Raw genomic sequence first — 25,782 nt, 5'->3', positions numbered from 1 at the left:
TGAAAAAAGCGCGATTTTTTCGAAAAAAGTGCGTTTTTTTCGAAAAAAATCGGCAAAAAAAAATTTAGCCGCTTTTTTCCCATAAAACGCGCGATTAAATCGTCTTAGGGAAAAAAGCGCGCTTTTTTCAAAAAAACGCGATTTAATCGCGCTTTTCACAACACTGCTACAATGTCATCCAAGTCATCATTGATAATGCTCCTAATTGTAAGGCAACGGGAGCAATTATTGAGGATAAATACCCCAACATATTTTGGTCTGGTTGTTTGGTTCACACATTGAACCTTCTGATGCATGATGTTGTCAAGAACAAAAATGCACAATACAAATGGATTGGTGATTTGTACAAGAAAGGCAAACAAATGATAAAATTTATTACAAATCATAGCAATACCCATGGCCTTTTCTGCAATCACTCGAGATTGGAGTTGTTGAAGATTGCGAAGACCAGATTTGGTAGCTATTACCTCACCTTCAGGTGCCTTTTGAAGGTAAGGGAGTCATTGGATAGCATGGTATCAAGTCCACATTGGCAGGTATTAAAGGAAAGGGCTACAAATGCAGCTGACAGGTGAGGTTTTGAACTGGTGGAGGAGGCCGCTCTTGATGGTCAGTTTTGGACAAGTGTGAGGCAAGTATTGGATTTCACCAAGCCCATTTATCACATGATTCGGTTTGCAGATACAGACAAACCAGTGATTGGCGAGGTGTATGAGCAGATGAATACCATGTTGGGGCAAATAAAAGATATTGTTCATAACAGAGATCCCGACTTGTACAAACTGATTCACGATTGTGTGTGTGAACGGTGAAATAGACTTAATCTTCCACTACATTGCTTGGCGTATATCCTTACGCCAAAATACTACTCTACATCTTGGTTGGGTCAACCTGCACCAGGGGGTGGGATTAGGACCAAACCCCATTTAGATGCAGAGGTAACTAGTGGATATTTGCAAACATTAGAAAAGTTGATACCTGACAGGGAGGAATGTGCAATGATGCGCCTTGAAATAGGCAAATACTTCAGTGGCACTAGTTTGTTTGGTACCTTCCATGCAATGGAAGATAGAGACAGATTTGATGCTCTCACATGGTGGGAAACATATGGCGGCCATGGACTTTTGCCAAAATTGGCAAAAAAAGTTCTGTCACAGGTTGTAAATACTTCTTTTGCAGAGAGGTGTTGGAGCACCTACAACTTCATACATAATGTGAAAAGAAACAGACTCAATGAAAACTGAGCAGAAAGCTTGGTTTATGTGCACTACAACTTGAGGTTGTTGAGTCATTACTGTGATCGGGCTTATGAGGATCCCACATATAAAATTTGGGGCAATCACGCAGAGGATGACAATTTGGAGGATGGTATAGTGCATCTTGAAGAACTAAAAGAGGAACTTATAAGGGATGAAGATGAAGCAGCTACAGTAGCCATGCCACCTCCACCTCCACCATCCAGTAGCAGTGCTAGAGTTTTGAGTCTTGTTCCTTTGCTGTCGCCACCTCCATCTACACCCTCACGTGGAGGGCATGTGCCTTCTAGTTCTGGTCGTCGGTCTGTGCAGGAGACTCCTAGAAGACCACCACGACCTACTTATACTCCTGGAGACTCTCGTGGCAAGGGCCACATGTAGATTTATAGTTTACTTGTCTTTTCTAGTTTCTATTAGTTTTCATAACTGTTGAGTCTTGAGTCCTTGACTCTTGACTCTTGACTCTTTCATATCATAATGATATTTTTTGTAAACAATATATGACTGTGACAATGAAAATTTGAAGTTTGAAGTTGGCAATTATAACTCATTGGTAATGATTGTGAATTATGAATATGATGCTTCGTGAAAGACTAAAGTTGTTTCATTTCATTTCATTATTCATGTTTCTTTTTATAACATTTCATTTCATGTTAACAGTTGGAAGTTAGGACTTAGAAATATCTAAGATATTATTTCCTGTAATGGTTAAACTTAGCTTACAAGTACAACTTTGGTGATCAATGATGATAAATGTTATATATTGAATTTTCAATTTTGAAAGCTTGAAGTTGAAACTTTAAGATTGAATTTGATGAATCATGATTCACGAGACTCAACATGTTGCAGTTGTAATATGTATTTTACTAACTTGTGGACATGGTTGATGAAGATTATAACTTCTAGATGATTGATGTGATATGGTTCAATGATCAATTTATGTTTTTTTATGTTTTTTATATCTAATTCATCATTTTAGATGTTTTTGTTGACATATATGTATCAAAAATTAAAAAATATAAAAAATATATATATTTTTAAAAAATCGCTTCGGGATTCGCTCCCAAACTGGTAGCTTCTGAAAATGTCGCTCCCGCTCCCCGCTTTCGCTCCTGCTCCCAAGTAACATTGATGTGGTTACTGTTGACTGTTTTTCCTTTCCCCCTTTCTTCCTCGTTGGACACTATGAAGCATATTGTTCGTCTTATGACAAGCAAAGCACTTGACCTTAATCAAGTCCTTTTTCTTCTTGGGTTTTGGGGTTTACTCCTTACCCTTGCTGCTCAAACCTTTTGCTCTTTGTTGCTCGCTGGCAAGAGCAATATTCTCATCATCCCCACTCTTATGCTGTCCTCTAGACAATGACTTCTCCCAGATCTCTTTCTGGGTGAAGTCATCCCACAGTTTGTTCCAATTTAGTAGCTTCTTTCATGTTAGAACACCTGCCATAAAGGCAGCCCAGGTTTTTGAAAACCGACTCATGGTTGTCCTTACAAGCTCCTCATCTAACATGGCTACCCCAACAATTCCAATCTTATCTTGGACTTGGTAAATCCTCGTGAGGTTGACGCTAGTGTGTCTGATTCAACCATATTGGTGTTTCTGAGCTTTTCCGTTAACACCAATTTTGGATTTTAATTATCACTCTGATATAGGTTCATCAGATCTATCCACATCTCTTGGGCACTATTCTTCCTTGATATATGAGGGATCAAATGATCCTTCACCCCATCCATGATGATACATCTGGCTTTCACATCTTTCAAATTGTGGTTTGTCAGAGCTATAATGTCTGAAGGAGTTGTGACTTGGGTTTTTGCAAATTCCTATAGGTTGTTCTCCATGAGAACGAATACTATCCTCTTCTTCCATGGACTAAAATTGTAAGTGCCATCCAACCTGTCCTTGAACCTTAGATTGGTTGCTGCTATCTCGAAATCGGAAAATTAACTAAAAAATTGCGGTCTTCTTATGCCCTGATTGATATGGTATCTCTCTCTCTCTCCCTCTAAGGGATGACATCTACCAATTACTTTGGAACCTGATCACACTCTCATGGCCCTTGAGTCTTCCTGACTTGCTACCAGGTTGGCTTGGTGGTTTGTTGCTTGAGATCCTTGGTTTTCCTATTGCAACACACCTTCTGTACCTTTTATGTAGCCTTGTGTTGGCTTTGCACGCACAACGACCTTGGATTGTGGCCCCAACACCCAGTTTGTGTTGCCTCTGCACTTGCTGACACTAATCCTTTATGTCGACTCTGTCCATGTCTCACAACCGTCTCTACAATGGTTATTTGGCGACATGTTGTTGGTCCCCTTCCATGGCGTGGATCCTCTGCCAGCTATGCATCTTGGCGGTTATTTGTGGCTCCCCTTTTCTTATGTGCAGCGGTCAGAACCACACCTTGTCCCTTGTGTGGCACGACTATTCCCTTGTTGTGGCTTGCACAGTCCTCCTTGGTCATCAACACTTCCACTCTAGTTGCACAGTCCCCCTCAACCATCAATGCTTCGACCCTGGTGTGACAGACCTCCTCCAACTAAATCTCCTTTGAAGTTTGTGGTCACCACCTCCATCTCATGCTTTGTGCCTTGATCAAACCCGTGATCATCTATTTTTTAGGTTCGTTGATCTTCTGTGCACTCTAACCGATGAGACACCTGCACTACTACCCCTGTTTCCTCTATAGTCGATTTACTTGAGTGGATGGTGTTTTCAGCTGCTCCTTGTACCTTGATTGCATGGGTCTCACAACCCACTCAGACTGTTAGCCATCCCTCTTCACCTTTTTCTATTCTTTTTTAATTTACTTTGTCTTAAAATTGTCTTCGGTCCCCTCCTTCGACTCTTTTTTTTAGTGTTTGTACCACATACAGATTTTTGCATGGGTTGTATGGTCAGTTTCGGCTTGTAAAAAATTTGCACTTCATACAATCATGGCCAAACCTGGCGTTAGCAATTTATGTAGGAACCTGCCTTCTGTGTGATTCAAATATTGGTTTCTAGAGTTTATTGCTCTGATACCATGTTAATTTCCTTGCAATCCTAGCACTAGACAATTCATTGTCCTAGTAAATTACAAATTTATTGAATGAAACCCAACTAGGTTCCTTAATTAAGGGTAGCAAAAGTCACATTATCCAATCTCAATTACAATGAAACAAACAGATTCTGCCCGATCAACAACTCTTCATTAAAAATTCAGAACTTTGGTTCTTGTCCTGGTATAATGGCCCAATTGAGTATACATATTGCAATGCTTCGGATATGATCTAGAAAATCAGGCCCTAAATTGGTCGTTGATCCCCTTGGCTGATTTGGATCTCCAAGCTGCCCTTTTGCACTTCCTCGAACCCAGTACAATAGAGTATCAAACTCCTCGCTGAGATGTCTCTCTCAATCTTGTGTCATTGTATGGTGTGTGTTACCCATCAAAATGGGGAACTCCATAGAAGAAAACTTTTTCTCCTCCATTTGACAGCTCACTGGGATCCCCTAGCAACCACTATTTGACAATGATATGCCATGTACCTTCACCATTTGCATCACCCATGTGCTCCATTCGACATTACCACTTGAATTAAGGTGGGCTACTATTCAAAAGGTACTTTAATCATTTTGCAATCGAGTATTTATACTTGTTTGTTTTGGGCATTTAGTATGGATAAAAGGGTGATCTGGAAGATTGACCAATCTTGACTATAATTTTGTTCTCTCACCTTCCCAGGAGGGTTAATCTTTAGCCCTAGTCTAGTGGGACCTCCCTTAAGGCCCCTTTAGGGTTATAGGAGGGACACTAGTGACTACCATGAAGACCATGTTTGAGATAGTGTGTTCATTGTCCCTTATACCATACTTGACACATTCCATGACACATATCAGACCCCATACACCTTCATTCTTCGAGTCTAACTTGTCATTGGTTTATTGGGATTTGGCACCCATATGTTCACATTGAGTAGGGCCAAAAAACTATTGCCCTGGAGGTTGATGCAACTAAGAGAATAAAAGAGCATATCATGGCCACAACAAAAGAAAAAGAAGAACATCAAAATGCAAAAGATGGTCGGGACATAAGATTAGCACGTGGAAAAAAGTCTAGCATGAGCTCTACCATCCTCATATGGCTATCACTCTGTTCTTGAGCACGTGTGTTGAAATTTCCATGCCCTTTAGATTTGGTATGTGCCCTAGCTAGGAACGCAACACACTAGAGAAGCCCAACACAAAAACACTTTGCACAACATAAATATAACAGTGATTAAATCAATAATAGTACACAAGAATATTGGCCCAAATCATGTTTCTCATTAGTCCATCAATAAGAAAACATTAACGCTCCCATACTAGGGATTATGACCCTTTAGAAACCCTTATACAAACTAGTATACATAGTATACAACAAAAATACACAGTGTCCATTGACCGATCTAGGGCTTGAGATCTGATTCTTTAGATCTTCAATTTTCCCATCACAACAAAGACAATAGCTTGACTTGCTATAGTAGTCCTTTGCCTCAAGCCTTTTTTGTCCTCTTTATCCTTGATGTACCTTGTTGTCCTTTGCCTCCAAAATCACACATTGATTAACTCCTTTAGTCACTGCCCCCTTGTTTCCCACCTGGCAGGCTTCGTAAACAATTCCTTGAATTTGGGCTTATCTCTTAAGCCCTCAGACTCCTTGCTACCTCCTTATCTCACAGGGAATGACTCTTATCAAAGCCCTATGCACTTTGCTACTCATAGTGGCTTGTCACTTTAGTCAACTATATAACGCAACTTCAAATCTCCTTGTTGTTAGGTCCTTATTCCTCCAACAGACTTATGTTTGAGCCTACTACTAGCAGTCTGAGCCTTGTCATCAACGCAGTTAACCGTGCTTAACCCTACAACAAACTTCTCCCAGGTCCAGAGTACTTGGCCCTCCACAAATACTCCTCTACCAACCCTCTCTTGCCTTCTTGAGGCCCTTAGCTTGTCTAGGTCACCTTCGGCCTTGCACCTAAGGCCGAGGCAACATGCAACCAACCCTAACTGGACTCTGCGACTGCCCTAATACCACAGAGTAAAATGTGATATGTTGTGGCCCTTCTCATTACACAAAATAGAACTCAAATAGCTTCTTTTCTTGGCTGCAAATGGACATTCCTCCTAGAAAACACACAGATTAGTCTTCCTTGACCATAAAACCATCTCAATTCCTCTGAAACAGATACTCAGTGCCCTTGAAGATGATCTCTCCTAGCTACGACTATCTTCTTTAGAATTTGCTACTCCTTAGGCTTGTTCTCTTACAAGATCTTTCTTGCACTTCAAACAAATAAAATGTTAAAATTGGCAACTAGGGCCAAACTCCATGTGGGTCCTCTTATTTATGGCAGCTGATAGTTTCCTTGGATTCCTCTCATCGAGAGGTGTAGGATTGATCTAAAGATCATCCGATTTTGACATGTATTCATGGAGATATGAATTTATTTGTGTTATGTGACAATTCGTCAAGGTTAGATAGCAACCAAATTACCCCCACTTATCATCAACATTTCATTATAATAGAGGAGGTATTCAAGTCATTTTGCACACACATCTCTTGTGATCTCTCTCTACACTTGTTTGGGTTTTGGTGGAAGGAGAGGTCTAAAGGAGAATACGTTGTCCTAGAGGAGATCTAACCCTAGAAGCCAATCTAAAAGGAAGCCCTAGATGCTGTCAAAGAGCAGGCTCCCATACGCAGTCATGGAGGAGACTTATACGCAGTCCAAGGGAATGGAGACCTAGCTGCAGTTAAGATGAAGTCTAAAACGTTGTCTTAATGGAGACCTAGCCACAGTTAAGAAAAGGAGAATATGTTGTCTCAATGTGCCCTAAATGCATTCAATGAAGGATGCCCTAGCCGCAGTCAGAAGAAGCCCTAACCACAGTCAAAAGAGAAACTTAGCCACAGTAGAAGGAGATCCCTAGCAGCAGTTAAGGAAGAGATATAGCCGCAGTGGAAGGGAGTTCTGGCCGCATTCAAAGGAGGCCTATATCCGCAGCCAAAAGAGCCTAAGCCGTAGCAAGAAGAAGTCTGGTCAGCGTGGACATTTAAGGGTTGTTTCAGGGGTCCAATTAGAGGGCAGAACTACTGGTTGGTAGGCCGAGGCTAGGAGGTTTGATTGAGCACTTGTTGGAGGGTTAACAGTCACTCTAATAGGCTGCCATAGGGCTGTTCTAAGGGCTGTTGGATGCCACTATAATAAGAGGAGGGCATAGCCATTGTTCAGCCATTGTTAATGGCTAGAAGGCTGCTATGAATAGTAAAGGGGAGCAAGACAAATCTGGGTAGATTTTGGGACTGTTAGGAGACAATACTTTGGACCTTATTCAAGCCCAGTCTTGCTGAGCTAGGCCACAGGCCATAGCCAGCAACATGAGGATATTAGAAGGATTGCGTTGAGAGGAGCAACATGTAGGTGTAAGGGTCTCACCTTGGAGAACCTTATTCTAGAAGCTTGATATGCTGCAATCAGTTGAAGATTGAGGGCTGCTCTATCAGTATTCGGAGCTGTAGTGCTTGGTGCCAGTAGTATAACTCCTTTGTGTCATCTTCATAGTGAAGGTCTCTGATGTCTGATCTTTTATTTGGCAAGTAAAGTATTGACTTCAAATCATTGTACTTTATATCTCTGTCTCTCTGCTAAACTACTGAAGACTAAAGAAGATTTGATCAAGGGTTTCCCCACATTGGGGTTTGTCCCTGGTTGGTGCCACATCTTGTGTCCTCTTGTCTTGGCTTGTCTTCTACTGTTTATGGTTACGTTCTATCTGCACTTTACTATCATGTTGATGTGATTGCTAATCTGAATATTGACATTGGGCTAATATGAAAAATTGAAGTAAATTGCTCTAAGCATAGAACATACCTAAAATTAACATAAAATACCTCACAAAGCTCGGCCTCTTTAGAGACAAAACATTCCAAAGCAACTCGACTTCCTCGGACAAATTCTTCTTCTTAGACTGTGGCTCGCTTCTAGGTTTCTTCTTGCTTACAAGAATGATCTTGCACACATATGAAATGACCTCCCACGGTCTCTTATTTATAGCGCTTGTGTGAGTATCTTGGAGGGTTTCCCTGTCCATCAAGAAACCCTCATTTAACAAATCAAACACAAATTAGAATAAACGATTAATTAACTTGGGTCTCAAGCCCACTACTTTGGGTCAAAACCCCAACCACTTGGGTAACTTGCCCAACCAACTTACTTTTGGTGGGTTTTCACCACTCAGAAATACCTTTCAAGCTACCCAAATTCCAACAACATGATGCTCCTTCACATCAAAAGGAACCCTTGCATGTCCCAACCCTAATGAGCAATGAACTGACTCATCTTAATAGGTAGTAAAATTGCTACATCATAAAGAGAAAGCTCTAACCCTTGAGCTATGTGCGCTAATACAAAGAATAATCAAGAAGTAAAAGGCACACAAGAAGGGTGGAAAAATCAGGCCGAGTAGATAACTTATGCCTCCACGATTGCTCCCTCCTTTATATTCAGACACTGAGGATGTGGACACCCCCATTAGCTGGTCCATTTGACCATGACACTTGGCCATGAAGCCTTTTGCTCTTCATTACCACATTATCTACACTAACACCTATTGATTGAGGGGTTGACGTTGTAATTGTCACTTCCCTTTGAGGGTTGGAAGCACCTAATAGGGCTGACCATTAGCCACCTCTATTAAGATAAGGAACACCTTTACAAGACTTAGTCTAGTTAGATATTGGAAGGTGATCTTTGTTTGAAGTGCTAACATGTCCTTAACCTTCAAGTTTGGTCCACTTAGATGCATTATTGATCTTAGTCTCTAATGGATGCTTGCTTTCACTTGAGTTCATGTTGTTTTTGTCAAGAAGCCCACGACAGCTCAGCCCTTGCCCACTCCATAGGTATCCAAACCTTTTAGAGAAGTATGTGGCCTTAACAGTTGCAACATTGAGAGACTAGAGCCTCCTAATATGAAGAGCAGATGTTACATGTTCTAAAGTACCTTTAGGACCCAGGTCATTGGTCAATTCTGACCTAGCTTTGAGGATTATTCATGATGACACCAATGGATCCAGTGTTCTTCTAGGCTGGCCTTGACACAATTTGATTTGCAGGAGCTGACTCAGATCCCAAATGAGGATGGTCTCCTGTTGAGAGACTAGGGAGGGCTTGTTGCACCTGAGGAAGCACCCATCGTACAACCATCATATTATATTAAAGCATAACTTAATTCTATTTATGACTTGACTTCATTTATTACACGAGTTAATTTAAGTCACTTACCTCCATAAAAAAAAACTTACACTAAAGTGGTAAATTACTAAATTCTAAGACCATTATAATATAATAACTTCAACATCCCTTGCCCAAAAGGCAGTCCACAGTTTCAAATTGTCAATTTGATGCCTATTTCCAAACAGGGAAACATGTTTCTGGTATCTACATTTTCTTGGCCATTGTATTACATATTTTATACTTCTATGATGCTGGAAACACATCTCTTCAATTATTTCAGTGATATTTTCAGCTTGGGCCGCTACTATTTTAGTCTTCTAGTTTTAGTGACAAGCTTTCTAACGGGTAGTGCATGTTTTGTACCAAACCAAAATCCATTATTCTGCATTATACTCGATGAAGTATCTTGTGTGTATGCTAACAATTTTGTAAAACTGTTTTGATCTTGGTTGTAATGTGAAATTTTTGTTTTTATGTGATAGGGCATAATCACTTTTATTAGTAACTTGGTGTTTTTAAGATAAGTTTTCTCTCCTTGTTTTAATAAATACTAAATAGGGATTTCCCTCTCTCTTTTGCAATTCTTATCACTTCATCATTATTTATCAAAGCTTCATTGGAGAGCCCTTCATACTAGGATAGCAAGGAGTGCTTCATTTATACCTTGATTGTCAAGCATTTGCCACCTATCATGAGGTGAGATGTTGTATCACAGTGAATGGTTTCTGACATACTGACTTGAATTAACCGCCATGACAGTCCACTTCACCCCTCAAATTCTGCATCACATCCCATTTATTCTTGTTCCCTCCTGCTGCCACCAGCACTCGAGTATTCTTGAATTCTTCAACCTTTAATAGTGTTAGGCCTTTGTTTAGAAAGATTTTTCTCAAGAGGGAGATGAGCATCCACTTGGCCTTTGAGGTTTCAAGGCTGTCTTGACTCTCTTGTAAACGAAAGCAAATAATCGGAGTGGAGTTAGAGGTGACCTAGGCACTGTCTAAATAGGTATCTCTCACTTCCAGCCTACCATGAATAAAATTGTGGCCAGCCTGCAAGAGGTCAGCAGATCCAGGAAGTCCATGAACCTGAAGATTGAGCTCTTTAGCCTGCCTAGCCTAGTCTGTAGTGTCACCTCAACTTGTCAGATCAACAAGGAGGCAACCTTCTTCCCCTTGATCATTTTCTCCCAGGATTTATGTTCATCAATCTGATTTTGGGAGGATTGCTTCTGGGTGCGTGTTTCATTCTTGAAAGTCATCTGTTGAGTAAGCATGTCAGCATGTTTGTTTCTCAATTCCAAAATTTCATTCTGCAATGACTGAATTCTTTTAACTGGAGATGCAGGGGAATTCAAGTACCGATAATAGATGTCTGTTTTTATGCTTTTTTCTCTTGGCTTTTGTCTAGAAAATTATTTTCTATGTTTTTTCCTGGTTTGAAGATGGGTGTTTGCTGACATGATTTTGCATAAGTTCATTTGATGGGTACATATATCTGATTCAGAAGCCAGATAACATATCTAGTTGTTCTTTGTCTACTGAATAGAGTGGAAATGAAGAGGATGAGGACTGTGAACCAGACTATACTCCAGCAGGTCGAGCACTGAAAAATAAATTGTAAGTCTTTAACATTTCTAGTTAGCTATTTCGTTAAGTTCTCTGCATGTTTACGGCTAGAAGTAGCACATTCTTATGTGACTTCTAGTACTTGAGATTAATACTATTTCCATTGAATCTGACCCTCGTTTCCTATGAGCATTAACAGAGCAAGACTTCGAGCTCGACAGAAAGAACGTATTGCCCAGAGACAGGAGTCCGGAGGTTTTTTTTGGGATGGGTTTGGTTTCAGGTCAGCATCGGGTTCTGGGTTAACTGGTCCACATGCTGAAGCTGAAAATAAACATGGAGGAACTAAAGTCCTGTCAACAGCTTTGACACCAGAGGGTATTGAAGAGAAAACATCTGGGTCATTGGTAGAGAATAATTCACAGAGTGCTGAATTATATTCTAGTCATCCATCTAAACACCCCAGTATTGTAGATCTTACGGCAATAAAAGATGGGGATTCAAAGGTTAAAGAGGAAGGTATATCTAAACAAGAAACTACAAGTTTCCGTTCTCAAATGGAGCATAGCAATAGAACCTCGTCTGCTTTTCAAAGTCCAAATAGCATATTGCCTAACAACAGAATAGAAAATAGTAATCCACTGTGGCCATTGCCCAATGGGAAACCATTTGTCTATGACAAGGTCCCCTCATATTCTTATAATTCAGTAGAGGCAGTCAACACTTCACAGGCAGGTATGAGCTGGAAACATTTTCTGGAAACAGTTCCAGAAAACTTGCGAAACTATAACTTATCATCAATGTCACACTGCAAGCAAGCTTCACATGAAGAGGTTGGCTCAAGAGGTAAAGGGCCAAAAGTTTCTGAATCGCAAACAAAGAATACACAAGCTACAGTCCAATTCCCAGAGATTTCACTGAGTCCCTTTTCATCAGGCATGGAGGGAGATGGGGGAAAAATGCTTTACAAACAAGGAATAGGTGAAGGTTCCATAGGCTCGCTAAACTCTTCTGCCAAAACTGCTGATAACCATCAGCAACATTCCAAGAGTCTTGGACAAGAAAATCGTCGCTCTTTTATCTGGGTAAGTGTTGCTCTTCACTTTTTTTCCAGTGCCTTGTTGACATATTTCACTGTTTCAATAAGGCAATGTCCATATGGGTATGGTCTGGCTTCCCTTCAGGGAACATAGATGGACTAATGGGATTTTACCATTCACCTGTCCTTTATTTTGGGTATGGTGATTTCGAAAGTGCCCTTGGGTCACCGGGACTGCCTTCAGTGAAATTGTAAGCAAATGAACCACAATAATTGAATGTTCATAAGTGCCCAGTGATCTCCCAAGCCAGAGTGAGAATGTGGGTGCCTAATAAGTATGGAGTTATGTTTGAGCCTTAAGCTTTTCCATGTTAAAAAATAAAATAGATGAAGTCATTTCTTTTTCTCTTTAGTCCTTTGTTTTAATAATTGTTGAGCTTCATCTTGGGAATCTGTTTGACAAATAGCTTTAGATAAAATTTACTATATTTGAGACTGTAATGTGTTCTAATTTGCACAGGTTAATTTTAATTGCTTATCATTAATAATGGTAGTGTGATCTGCAGGCACCCTCCGATGTTGCTGCTAACCACGTAGTCTCATCATCAGGCTTCCTACATGGAAGGGTTCCATATCTACACACTTGTCCAGACATTAATCAGCCTAATCCTCAGGGAAAAGTGCCTGTGCTATATACACCTTCAGATGAAAAGCTTCAATTACAAATGCCAACTGTTAAGACGGCTGCTCATCATCATATGTTCCCGAATTTGTCTTCATCTGTGAACCTTGACAGCTTTTATGATCCATTACAAGATCTCCCTGTTCTCACTTCAGCGTCTAGTATGAGGTTACATCAAAATGAGGCAATTCATAATCAACAACCAGCTTTGTCTATCAGGGGTGCAGTGGCATCCACATATGGACTACCGTCTGGTTATGGTTCATATGCCCGAGATACCTGCACATCTGCTAATGTTGGTAATAAGCAGCCAGATATTATCAAGCTGAGCTCAAGCACATTGAGCCAGCGGGAAGAGTATCCCATGCAATCCCAGAAAAGATTGGAGTCCTTGGAACCCTGGAGTGAGGATGAATTGGATGCCTTATGGACTGGTGTGAGAAGGCATGGTAAGGGTAGTTGGGATGCAATGCTTCGAGATCCTCGACTGAAGTTTTCAAGAACCCGATCTGCGGAAGATCTGGCTGATAAATGGGCAACTGAACAGTTGAAAATATTTGGTGGACCAATATTACCACCTGTGAGATCTACAAGGCAGGAAACTATTCCAGGTCATATAGAAGTGCCATTCAGAAGTGCATCAGTCGCAAATAAGTTCCCTACATTTAGCATTGACCATGGGGTCTCTTCTAGAATACAAAATCAAGTCATAGACAAACAGTTGGCACAAGGTGATTTCTCATCCAGCAGGTACCCTTGGATTGATAGCACTGAGGGAAAGAATTCTGCAAAATGGTCACCCTTTAATCTGATGAATGAACAGACTCCTCCTGTACCACCCTTCAAAGGTGATTGTTCTGCTGGTAAGATGAGTTTATTTGGTGACATGTCTGTTGGAGATGTAGGAGCTATGGGGAGGATTTCATCCAAGGAACAAGGAAAGCAACTCGTGGATAGTGTGGACAGGTTTGTAATACCTGGCAAGATACAAGTAGAGCCTTCCTTTCCTGTGTACCCTGGAGCAGGCAGACCTATATTTATTGGTTCTTCATCAACATTGCAAACTGGTAAGTGCTTGAAAGATTATGATTTTCAATCAAGTCGAAGAGATGAACATAGATCCAGTGTCAAGCAAGGAGGAAGTAGGAACTTTTGGAGTGTTGAAAGCAACCAGGCAAACTGTGAGAGGGAGACAGCTTATATATCACAGAAAGATTTGACTGACCCAATAAAATACTTGAAATTACCGAGTTATCTGGACAAGTCACTCAATAGGTTGCGTGACTTCCAAAACAGTACCACTGTTTCCGTTACTACAGAAGGTGCAAATTATGTCTCTGACTCTAGACCATCTGGATCACTAATGCGGAGTGGGCTTCTCTCAAACCTCGATCGAAGATGTGACAACCGGGGCATGGACAAAAAAAAGTCCAGAGACAGACTTCGCATGTCACAGCATGAGGAAGAAAGTGCTGGAGGCTCATCTGGTGCGACCAACTTACCTCATTGGCTGAGAGAAGCTTTTAAGCTACCTACGCAACCAGCAGAGCCTGCTGTGCCTCCAACAATTACTGCTGTTGCTCATGCAGTAAATTTGCTTTATAGAGATGGCAAGCAAATTCTCTCTCCTTGTGCATTTCCAGGACCACCACCCATTCCACCAAAGGCTCCCCATAGACGATTAAAGAGAAAGAGAAAGCATCAGAAACATAAGCTTTCAGAAACTGGCAATGGTGAACGGTTGGTTAACAGCATGTTCTCAAACATGGGCATGGCTAGCTCTGACAACCAGCTTTCCTGTGGGGCCTCAGTGTCTGGATTTTCATGGATGGAGCCTAAACACAATCTTCCTTCGGGACATCAATCTTCAGCACCAGTAACAACACAATCCAGTGCACTCACAAAGCCTTCTGAGTCAGCTAAATTTCTATTACCTGAAGTTTATCAACAGTCAACCTGTTGTATGCCTTCAAGCACTGTTTTAGTAACAGCTGGTTCAAAGATAGGGTTGCAGTCAAATCATGAAAATGTCCCATCTTTGAATTCTCGTGTACCGATGCTGAACTTTCAGAAGGCTACAGTCACTGAGCTGTCTTCTTCAGCAATCCCAGAAACGCCGCACATAGAAACCTCTCGAAAACAAGATAAAGAACTCTATGCTCCTGTGTTCATGTCTTCCAGAAACCAGTTGCATCGGCCTTTTGATTTGACCATAGAGGGTGATGTTTCAAGCTTTAGCCAGCAAAAGAAAGTATCAAAGTTAGAGGGTCCTCATTGCTCAACGTCCAAAACTCTGAAGCTTATTGAGGTACATGATGATGAAAGAATAGGTAGAACTGATAGTGGTGATTCTTCAAGTAAAACACATTCGGATCCTTGTAGGCTTAATCAAGTTGATGATTTGATCAATCATGAGGAAGTTTCTTCAGAAGAGACTATCTCTGATGATTGCAGCAGCAGACATGAATTATAACCCTATAATCAAATTGATTCATTTTAACCCCACCCTTACAGAAAAGCAGGTGCTAATCTCTCATTCCTTAAAGCTGTCAAATGTATTATCTATAATTTCCCTTGGATTGTATATTTCAATCAAGGAAGCTCCGCCTGCATGTCTTTGATAATTTTGTGGTGATTCATGCGGCTGCTTACCTGTTCTTTCATTTAATATGTGCACCCCTCCAAATCTTGGATTATGGTTCTGTTCTTTGTTTTATTGTAAATCCAATTTGTATCCTACGTAGGTTTAAAAATTGTCAAGATTGAGGGCAGACATAATTGTCGAAATACCAATTTCATCATCGTGTTTTGTACGAGTAGTTGGTGTGACTGAATATTTCAAAGCACGAACCCCAACCTCTTTAGTAAATGTTAATGTGCAACCGTTTATTCTTATTATCCTGCGAAAATTCAAACTAATATCCACCACATTTTATATTTTGTCAAATGATCAGTGGACGGTTGTCTGCATGTTTTTTAAGTCACTGAAGGCAATGCAATTTAAGACGATCTAACTGTTGCATATAACTATTGAATTAATCTTGGAGTCACCGAAACAGATGTTCTGACACTTGAAACGAACTAGCTGAAAAAATGACAGAGGAACGATAAATTATGTATTATTGTTATGACTGAGAATAAGACAATAACTGCGCTGGACACATGCGGAGTTAGTTATTGAAGCTGAGTCAGTTTTGGCAAACTAATTTAAAAATGGTCACCATTAAACAAATGTTATTATCATTTAAATTCTGTTGTAGTCTTACTTCTGGAAATTATACTTGCTTGATAGAGTAGCATATTGTGACTGGGATGAAGTAGATGGTGAGTAGATGATGCCAAGAAAGCATTAATTTCCTGATATACAAGTCGTAAGCCCCTATTTAATCTGTCTTTAGTTGGTTTCATTCTGTCACATATTTGAGGAAATTTGAATCAAATGCATTGCACTAACTAAGCTAACACAGAAATTAACGTCTCCAGAATTCATTGTGAATGGCAACCCTTATAAAGCCTGATCAACTCTTAATCTTACGAAGAGTTGGCATGAACCCGAAGCTTAGCCACAGCTAAGCTCAAAACCAAGGCAATATGGGCCCTAAGAATTGGCTCCGAGTTTATTGTGGACCTTAAGCATCAACTTACATGTGGACGGGTACCGAAATGAGTGCATCTAATTCTATCAGCTTGTCCACGATTCTTATACAGTGTCAAGCAGGTGCGAGGATTTAAATGTAATATTACATCTGTGATAAAAGTTGCATTTTAAATTCCCGTGAATAGAAGTTGGTTTTTAAAGCTGCATTATTTCGAAAGGCATCGAATAAGAAAAAATGAAAACCATACGGAGGAACACGAGACTTATCCTGTCACATAATATTGCATGCCATATTTTAAATAGTAAGAATATGAAGTATTCATTTATTTCTAACTATGATCAAACTGTGAGAGACAATATGAATGCTAATCACGTGAAGATAAAATGTCCTAGTTTTTGGAGAAATATAGACGGCTGCCACCTTGATGGAGTGCTTTATATCTTTATTTATATCCTAATAGTTATAATTAATAGTGTTTGCATATATTAGAATAAGAGAACACATCCATTTTTATGGATTTGTTTTCATAGATAGAGAGCAAGGTATCACATTACAATGTCCCTATGGTATTGGTATATAGGAAGTAATATTTAACTTTCATTTTTGAGTTAGGTTGGGGTAAAATTCCATGATATTTGTTATTTTGGGGATTATCATATAGATGAAAGAGAGTAGATATAAATATTGATAAATTGGAAATTGAATTTGAGTCAACAAAAGTAAAACTCTCGCCGGGATAAATCAATACATGAAATAAAATGATGGTATTACAAAAAATGGAGATGGGTTTAGGTCCATAAAGGATAAAGGGTCATGATCTCTAGGTGAATTAAGTTGTATCCTTTTTGTTATTGACTTACCATATTGAAGTTGTGGCTTACCTTGGCACAGTCATAAGTTGTCATAGACATTTATAAGGCAAAGGGCTAAATAGTACAAACACATATAATAAAATGTGATTATATGAGAGATTGATGATGATATATAGTGAAGGTATTATAGTAAATAATGTGTGCATTTTACAGTTCAATATGAGAGGTGTAATGTCCATTCCTAGGGCAGAGTGACATGTGGCATAAGTTGGTCAAATCTAATATTTTTTAAATTGATAAAAAAAATAACTAGCTACTATGAATGAGATGTATAACATTTGTGCTTATAAATGATTTGTCTCACCTTTACTTTCTTTAGTTTCAAGGGTGAATTCTTCGAGCAAACCTGCGGAGTGGCTATGGTTCTCCCCTATCCCCCGTTGTGGCCAATCTCTTCATGGAGCATTTTGAATCCAAAGCCTTGTCTTCGGCCCTTTACCAACCCAAACTTTGGAAAAGGTTTGTGGATGACACTTGTGTCGTTTGGTCTCATGGTAAAGAGAAGTTGGAGCTGTTTTTCCATCATCTTAATAGTCAATCTGACCATATAAAGTTCACCATGGAATTCGAAGTTGATAATAGCCTGCCTTTTCTTGATGTTCTTATCTCTAAGAAGGATGATGGTTCTTTTTCCCATCAGGTTTTTCGGAAGAAAACTCACATAGAGCAATATCTCCATGCTAGTTCCCATCATTTTTCTGCTCAAAAGCTAGGCGTTCTCAACACCTTAGCCACTCAAGCGTTGCGAGTTTCCGATGAAAATCACCTTGAAGATGAGAAATCCCACCTCCTAAAAGTTTTTAATAAGAATGGTTATAGTAGGTCTCAAGGTCTTAAGGCTTTTCAAAATGCTGAAAAAGGCCCTAAGAATAAAATTGACCCCAAGGATTGGTCTTCTGGTGTTCGTTTGCCTTTTATTCAAGGGACCACAGATAAAATCATGAGGATCTTAAGGAAGCATAAGATTCATTCTTCCTTTAGACCCCTTAACACTATTCGAAGTTCTCTTCGTTCTATTAAAGACCCGATTAATCCCAGGGATGGAAAGGGTGTTTACATTATTCCCTGTTCTTGTGGAACTCCTTATATTGGTGAGACCGGTCGATCCATTAACCAAAGGATTTCTGAACATGCTGCCGACCTTAGGCACTAAAGAGCTCGCTCCTCTGCTTTGGCAAAGCATGCAGAAAAAACAAATCATCACATCTACATTGAAGAAGCTAAGGTTATTGCGAGGATTGACCATTTTCATCATCGTAAATTCAAGGAGGCCTTAGAAATCGAAAAGAGACTTGTTAATTTAAATAGAGATGATGGTTGGAGTATCAATAGAAACAAACTGGATTCCTGCACTTTCTTCCTAAAAAAAATTTGTATAGATTAAAATTTATTTTTATTTTTTATTTTTTGAATAATCTTTAATATTTTTTAAATTTTTATTCATTAATGAGGTTATTTAATATAATATTATATTCATTAATGAGGTTATATAAGGTGTTTATCATTTTTATATATTAAAATAAATTTAAACTCTTTTTTTTTTATATGATTATATTATATGGTTTTATAAGGTTTACTATCGAATATTAATTAAATTAATAATTATATCAATAAGATTAAAATATTAATTCCTTTTAGAATATTATTTATTAATAATACCCAATTTATGACTCTTAAAATTATTTTTAATATATATTAATTAATTTAGTTATAAAGGTTACTATTTTTCTAAATTATAACTTTTTACATCATTAATTTATCCAAAATAATAATAATAATAACCGTTTTATTTCTTTCCCTTACTTTTTAGTCGTTAACCTTTTCTATTTCCTACCCTCAGTGAAATTAGCTGTTATCCCTAACAGCTAGTTAGCAGCTCTCTACATCTATTTATCTAAATGCCTAGATCAGATTCCTAATCTTGTCTTGTAGATGTTATGTGATTTCTTTCGAAAGATGTTATGATAATTATTATAGATCACAGAAGCTTAAGTTCAAAAACTTATATCTCTTATTTAAAAGAGAGTTAATTATTTAAGTTTACAACATTTGTGCTTATAAATGACTAAAAAACTTAAATCTGTTATTTAAAAGAGAGTTAATTAATTAAATTTACATCCACATATATAAGCGCAAATGCATTCTAATCGGGATCTTAAGTATTGGGAGATCTACTGCTTAAATTTTTAATTTTTTTTGGTGCTTTTAATAGATCCAAAGTTAAGATGGGTCTACACTCTTGGAGTAGAAGGTTGGGTCAATGTATCTAATCATAGTTAAAAATCATTAGAAAAAACAATCCATTATATAAATATGTATTGGATGTAATTTTTTTTAATCTTAAATAGTTTATCGTTTTTTCAGTTTGGGGATATAAAACTTATCCTTAAAAATTACTGTATGGTAGAGATCACAATAACTTAAGGGTACTGGTATTTAATATAATTTTGTAACAAGCAAGTATTTAGTTATTTATATTTATCTTTTGTTTACATTTTGTGATCTCTCCATTTTTATGGGTAAGAACATTTCATGATTATATATATATTTTATATAAATTGAATGTAAAATTAGCAAAATCCCCACTAAGGGTTTGCTACAAGTGATATCAAGGGAAGTCAATTTCACTTTCGTTTTGCATTGTAAAAGGAGGGAAAACAAAAGAAAATTGGGCCAAAAATCTGAGAATTTTCTAAACATTTAACACATTTTAAATGATACATTTCAAAATGAAAAGGAAATCACTCAACTCAAAGGTCAAATTAACACATTTTTAATATATATATTTCAAAATGAAAAAGATATCACACAATTCAAAGGTCAAACAACCAAGATTCTAAGTTTTATGTCCTACAAATTTTCATCTGTTGGAATGAAATTGGAAATATATAATATTTTCTTAACCATAAATCCATTTCTTATAGTTTTGTTTCTTTAAAGATATTTTATGGAGTCACTCATTGTGTCCAAAGATTGTAACCTATGGCCCATGTCCATAGTGGTGACATCAACATATGCCAGTGATTCTAAAATAGTACAAACAATTAATATAATTATCAATGTAGATTTGTTTTTAACTTTGTATCAATCAAGTACTGTGGTAAAATATCTTACAATGTACATTTTTTGATGATTTAAATGGAAAAAAAAAATGTTGTCATGTAAATATCATATTTATAGTATTCCTATTTATGTGTAACTCTTGACCTCTCTGTATATCTTACTATATATCAGATTTTATATTAGGTCTATTTATCATATCGCTCTCTTTCCTATATATAATTAGCTAACATATAGTATTATTATTATTATTTAAGAATGATATATTAAAATTGACTTGTAAATGTTATCCACTTGGCAAATGTGGTAACATATCTATTGTATTAGGCTAGGGATGCACCTCACATAGATACATCTTGATCACATATCTATTAAGCACTAAGAAGGATTAAGAAAATATTATGTAAATTCTGGATGCTTCTAAGAACTTGAGTTAAGATGGATTTATGTTGTTATTGTTAAAATTGGCAACTAGGGCCAAACTTCATGTGGGTCATCTTATTCATGGCTGATAATATTTTTATTAGATTCCTCTCGTCGAGAGGTGTAGGATTGATATAAAGATCATTTGATTCTGATAAGTATTCATGGAGATATGAATTTATTTTGAATATGGAATTATTATCAAGCCGATCTACAACTCATGTAGGCTCAGAAGCCCAACAGTCGCATCTATTCAAACACCAATGTTGTGTATAAATACAGGAGGACTTTTCCTCATTTGGACTCACTCATCTCATCACATCTCTCTCTCTCTCTACTGCGCAGAAAAGAGTCTCTTATCTACTGCGCAAAAAAGGGTCTTTCCCTCACACATGTGAAGCCGGAAGTTGCTGAAACTGAAGTTGCAACTGCAGAAGTAAAGATTGACCTGCGTGGACTAGAATATCTTCTCATCTGAACTGCACTGTAGGTTCATCTGAACCTCCTCTGAAAGCTGCAACTTTTGGTGGTGGAATCAAGTCAATCCGACAGACGATTTGCAAGATATCGACTGCCCTAGTTTGAAACCGGACGCTGCGAAAACTGAAGATGCAACTGCAGAAGTAAAATTTGACCTGCGTGGACTAGAAGGTCTCCTCATTTGAACTGCGTTGTAGGTTCATCTAAACCTCCTCTGAAAGCCATAACTTTTGGTGGTGGAATCAAGTCAACCCGACAACGGTTTGCAAGATATCCACTGCCCCAATTTGAAGCCGGAAGCTTCCGAAATTGAAGCTGCAACTGCAGAAGTAAAGTTTGACCTGCGTGGACTAGAAGATCTCCTCATCTGAACTACGTTGTAGGTTCATCTGAACCTCCTCTGGAAGCCACAACTTTTGGTGGTGGAATCAAGCCGATCCGACGGTCAGTTTGTGAGATATCGTCTGCCCTAGTTTGATGATGAAGCTGTTAATGCTGATGTTTCTGATCTAGGGTTTGCTACTACTGATATAAATCAGATTTATTGTACTATTTCTCTCTGCTGAATTATTGAAGATAAAAGAAGATTTGATCAAAGGGTTTCCCCACACATTGTGGGGTTTGTCCCTGGCTAGCCGCCACATCTTGTGTCTCTTGTCTTGGCTTGTTTTTTGTCGATCGTTTAATGCTATCTGCACTTTACTTTATGTACATGTGATTGCTAATCTGTGGAATATAATAAGAAAAAGGAAGTAAACTATTATAAGCATAGAACATACCATAACTTAACATGGTATCAGAGCTAAGGTGAAGACAAAGCCCGAGCAAGAGCAAGAGCAATCACCGAAGAGAAGATTGGCAAGGCTATCCTAAAAGAACGATGGAGTCCTCAACACTCTTTCCTGCCGAAGACAAACTCCGTGAGAAAGCTAACTATCACGGATGGAAGATGTCTATCAATCTAACCCTTGAGGATCAAGGAGTGTTGGATCATGTGAGAGGCAATATTGTTGAGCCTCCATCAAATGCACCTCCTACTACCAGGAACAAATGGAATAATGGAGAAATTAAAGCGAAGAAGATCATCCAAGACTCTATCGACAAGCACTTGGTGGCCTACATCTCTAAACTAGACACCTCCAAGGAAATCTACGATAGACTGGTGAATTTATTTAAAGTTAATGATGCAAATCAAGTTTTGTTTCTTAGAAATAAGCTGAGGGAAATCAAGAAGGGTAAAGATGAGAGTATGCAAGCATACTTCTTAAGAATCACCAGGGAATTGGCACTCACAACTCTTGGAGGATTACCATCCGAATGGTACGTGTTCAGAATTACTCCTCTGAACAATAATGTAATTCCTGGTTTCGAGGAATTAATGGCTAGTTGCATTCAAGAAGAAACAAGGGTAGAAGAGCAAGAAATGCCCATGCCTAAAGGTCCTCCTGCTACCTTTTCTTCTCATGCTAAGAAAATAAATAATTCTGGGACTAAATCAAAAGGAAAGGTTGGACCTAAGGGTGGAAGAAAAGGATGATGTTACATTTGCAATAAAGCAGGTCACTATGCAAGGGAATGCCCTGATAGAAAGGACTCTCACCGTGACGATGATCAAAATCCCTCTCATGGTAATCGAAGGGATGGAAAATTCAATAGCAAAGGTAAAAGGAATGCTGGAAATCAAGGAAGAGGACAACCATTCAAGAAGGCTAGAAATTCCAGGATGTATTAAATGCACCTGACCTCAAAAAGAACCTGGTGTCCATCTCGGCAATGGAAGACAAAGGCTACAAGGTAACCTTCAGCGATGGCAAGGTATGTATATGGAAAAATAATGTTAAAGATGCCTTTACTCTTGGGTTTCGTGTTGATTCATTATATCAGGTCAATGGAAGTCCGCTAGGTGTCATATATTATGACACATCTCTTCAGTCCGAACTTTGGCATCGGAGGTTTGCCCACCTTCATTATAAAGCTCTACCTGGTGTAAGACAAATGGTGACAGGGATGCCTGAATTCCGAGTAGAGAAAGAAGGTGTATGTCCAGGATGTGTCGAAGGAAAGCTTAAAAGGGTACCATTTCCCTCAAGCCAAAGCAAGACCTCTGATATATTACAGTGGGTTCACTCAGGCATATCTAAGGCTGGCATTAAGAGGGAGACTACTACACCACATACTTCTGAACAGAATGGTGTGGCGGAAAGGAAGAACCGTATGATTGTGGAAGCTGTCTCTATGGGTAGATGATGTAACAATGCCTGATGTGGAGGAACCCATGGATCCTATTTATCTACCTGAGCCTTCCTCTTCTAGGAAGAGGCCTTCATGGCTTAGGGGATACTTGATGATGTTGAAGGACATGCAGCACCTCGAGGAACCTTCCGTGAAAGTAAGAAACCTAAAACCTAACAGGTATCAGGGATACCTGACCATCATGAGCACAATCATACAAAATGAGCCTTCATCATTCTCAGATGTCGTCAAGCATAAAGTATGGAAGGATGCTATGACCAAAGAATATGAGTCTATTATGGAGAATGATGTCTGGGAAGTAGTTCCTAGACCCTAGGACAAGACAATTGTTACTTCAAAATTGCTTTACAAGATAAAGCTGCAGCAGATGGAAGTATGGAATAGTATAAGGCTCGTTTCATTGCTCGTTGTTTCTCTCAGAAGGAAGGTATAGACTATGATGTGATATTTGCACTTATTGCCAAATATACGACCATCCGCTCGATCATAGCCCTTGCGGCTTCACAAGGATGGAACCTACATCAGATGGATGTCAAGACCGTGTTCTTGCACGGTTCGATCAAAGAAGAGGTCTACGTGGAGCAACCTGAAGGATTTGAGATTTATGATTGAAAATCTCATGTATGCAGGGTGAAGAAGGCTCCTTATGGGCTGAAGCAAGCACCCCGAGCATGGTATGAGAGGATCGATAGCTACTTGATGAAGCTGGGATTCACTAGGAGTGAAGCCGATCTTAACCTTTACTTTAAGGTTGAAGATGACAAGCTTCTCATACTAATGCTGTATGTAGATGACCTCTTTCTAACAGGTGCACACCCTCTCATTAAAAAATGTAAGAGGGAGTTGGCTTCTAAATTTGAAATGAAGGACCAAGGACTTGAAGTGTGACAAAAGCCAAGGGAAATTTTCCTATCTCAAGGAAAATATGTGGTGAAGATTTTGGAAAGATTTGGTATGGTGGACTGCAAGCCTGTGACTACCTCAAGGATTTTAACTTTCAGAAGTTATATGGTAGTGATGTCGGACCAGATTTGGGAAATGCCTCTGAGTCTCAAAAACGCATTCGCGTTGATGTTCTTGGTGAACCTTTGTCCGAACATATGTTTTGCAGTTAGCATTGTGAGCTCATATTTGGTTGAGCCTCACTAGATTGGTGTCAAGAATCTTTTGATATGTCTTCAGGACACAATCTCTCATGGATTGAGATACACTGCCGGAAATATGAAACTGCATGATTATTCGAATGTTGATTAGGCAGGTAGTGTGGAGGATCACTGGAGCACTTTTTAGTGTTGTTTCTCTCTGGTTTCTGCTTCGATATAATGAATGAGCAGGAAGCAGAAGTCGGTTGCCATAAGCACCGCCGAGACCGAATACATATCTACGAGTATGATCTCGTTTGAAGTTCCCTAGCTGGGGAAGCTCTTCAGTGAGCTGTTTGAACACATACCACTGTGATTCTTTGTAACAACCAGAGGTGGGATTTGATTATTGAGGAATCCCATATTCGTCGATTGCTCCAGCAGATATACATCATCTGGGATATGGTAAGTCGATGAGAAAGGAGGCTCCATTGCATTAAGATGATGTATAGGTCGATACACCTTGTCAAAGTCTCGAGGAAAGATCTAAGCTGTGATTTTCCCAAACGACTTGGAGTCGTCAAGAAACCCTTGTACAAGGGTCCTTCATGTTGCATACATTGAGCTCTAGGAGCTCTGAGGGCTTGCGGTTCTTACTGGAGCAACATACGACCACAGGGTGACTCACCCTCCCCTGGTGGTGCGCACTGGAACAAGATGATTCGCTCTCTTGTGGGACAAGATGATTCGCTCTCTTGTGGAACAGGATGATTCGCTCTCCTATGTAGCAGGACGATTAGTTCTCCTGTGAGGCCTGCATTGATGTGTTCTCCATGGCGATTGTAGCAGGATTGATAATTAGTTCTCTTGTGAGGCTTGGATTGATGTGTTCTCCATGGCGATTGTAGCAGGATTGATGTGTTCTCCTATGAGGCTTGGATTGATGTGCTCTCCATGGCGATTGTAGCAGGAATGATGTGTTCTCCTGTGAGGCCTGGATTGATGTGTTCTCCATGGCGATTGTAGCAAGATTGATGTGTTCTCCTGTGAGGCCTAGATTGATGTGCTCTCCATGGCGATTGTAGTAGGATTGATGTGTTCTCCTGTGAGGACAGGATTGATTAGTTCTCCTGTCGAGGCATCCTACCCATGCAGTCTAAGACTCATGGGAAGTACCTCTCATTTGATCAATGAGCAGGGA

The 25,782-nt window shown here is 39.1% G+C and overlaps 1 protein-coding gene across 3 annotated transcripts in view; it reads left to right on the top strand.

The window, feature by feature from the left end:
• CHR4 (chromatin remodeling 4) overlaps positions 1–15,625 on the top strand; it is a 349,593-nt gene extending 333,968 nt beyond the window's left edge. For all 3 annotated transcript variants that reach the window (XM_089377269.1, XM_089377268.1, XM_089377270.1), the window contains 3 exons: positions 11,072–11,142; positions 11,291–12,176; positions 12,697–15,625. In XM_089377269.1, the coding sequence (XP_089233395.1) occupies positions 11,072–11,142; positions 11,291–12,176; positions 12,697–15,285 (3,546 nt within the window). In that variant the 3' untranslated portion in view covers positions 15,286–15,625. The remainder of the gene's footprint in view (positions 1–11,071; positions 11,143–11,290; positions 12,177–12,696) is intronic.
• Positions 15,626–25,782: the final 10,157 nt, after the last annotated feature.

This window comes from Pinus tabuliformis, chromosome J, assembly GCF_031772625.1.
Source record: "Pinus tabuliformis cultivar Carrire ecotype Pingquan chromosome J, CPIR1, whole genome shotgun sequence".
Classification (NCBI taxonomy): Eukaryota; Viridiplantae; Streptophyta; class Pinopsida; order Pinales; family Pinaceae; genus Pinus; species Pinus tabuliformis.
This window is presented reverse-complemented; position numbering and strand designations above follow the sequence as displayed.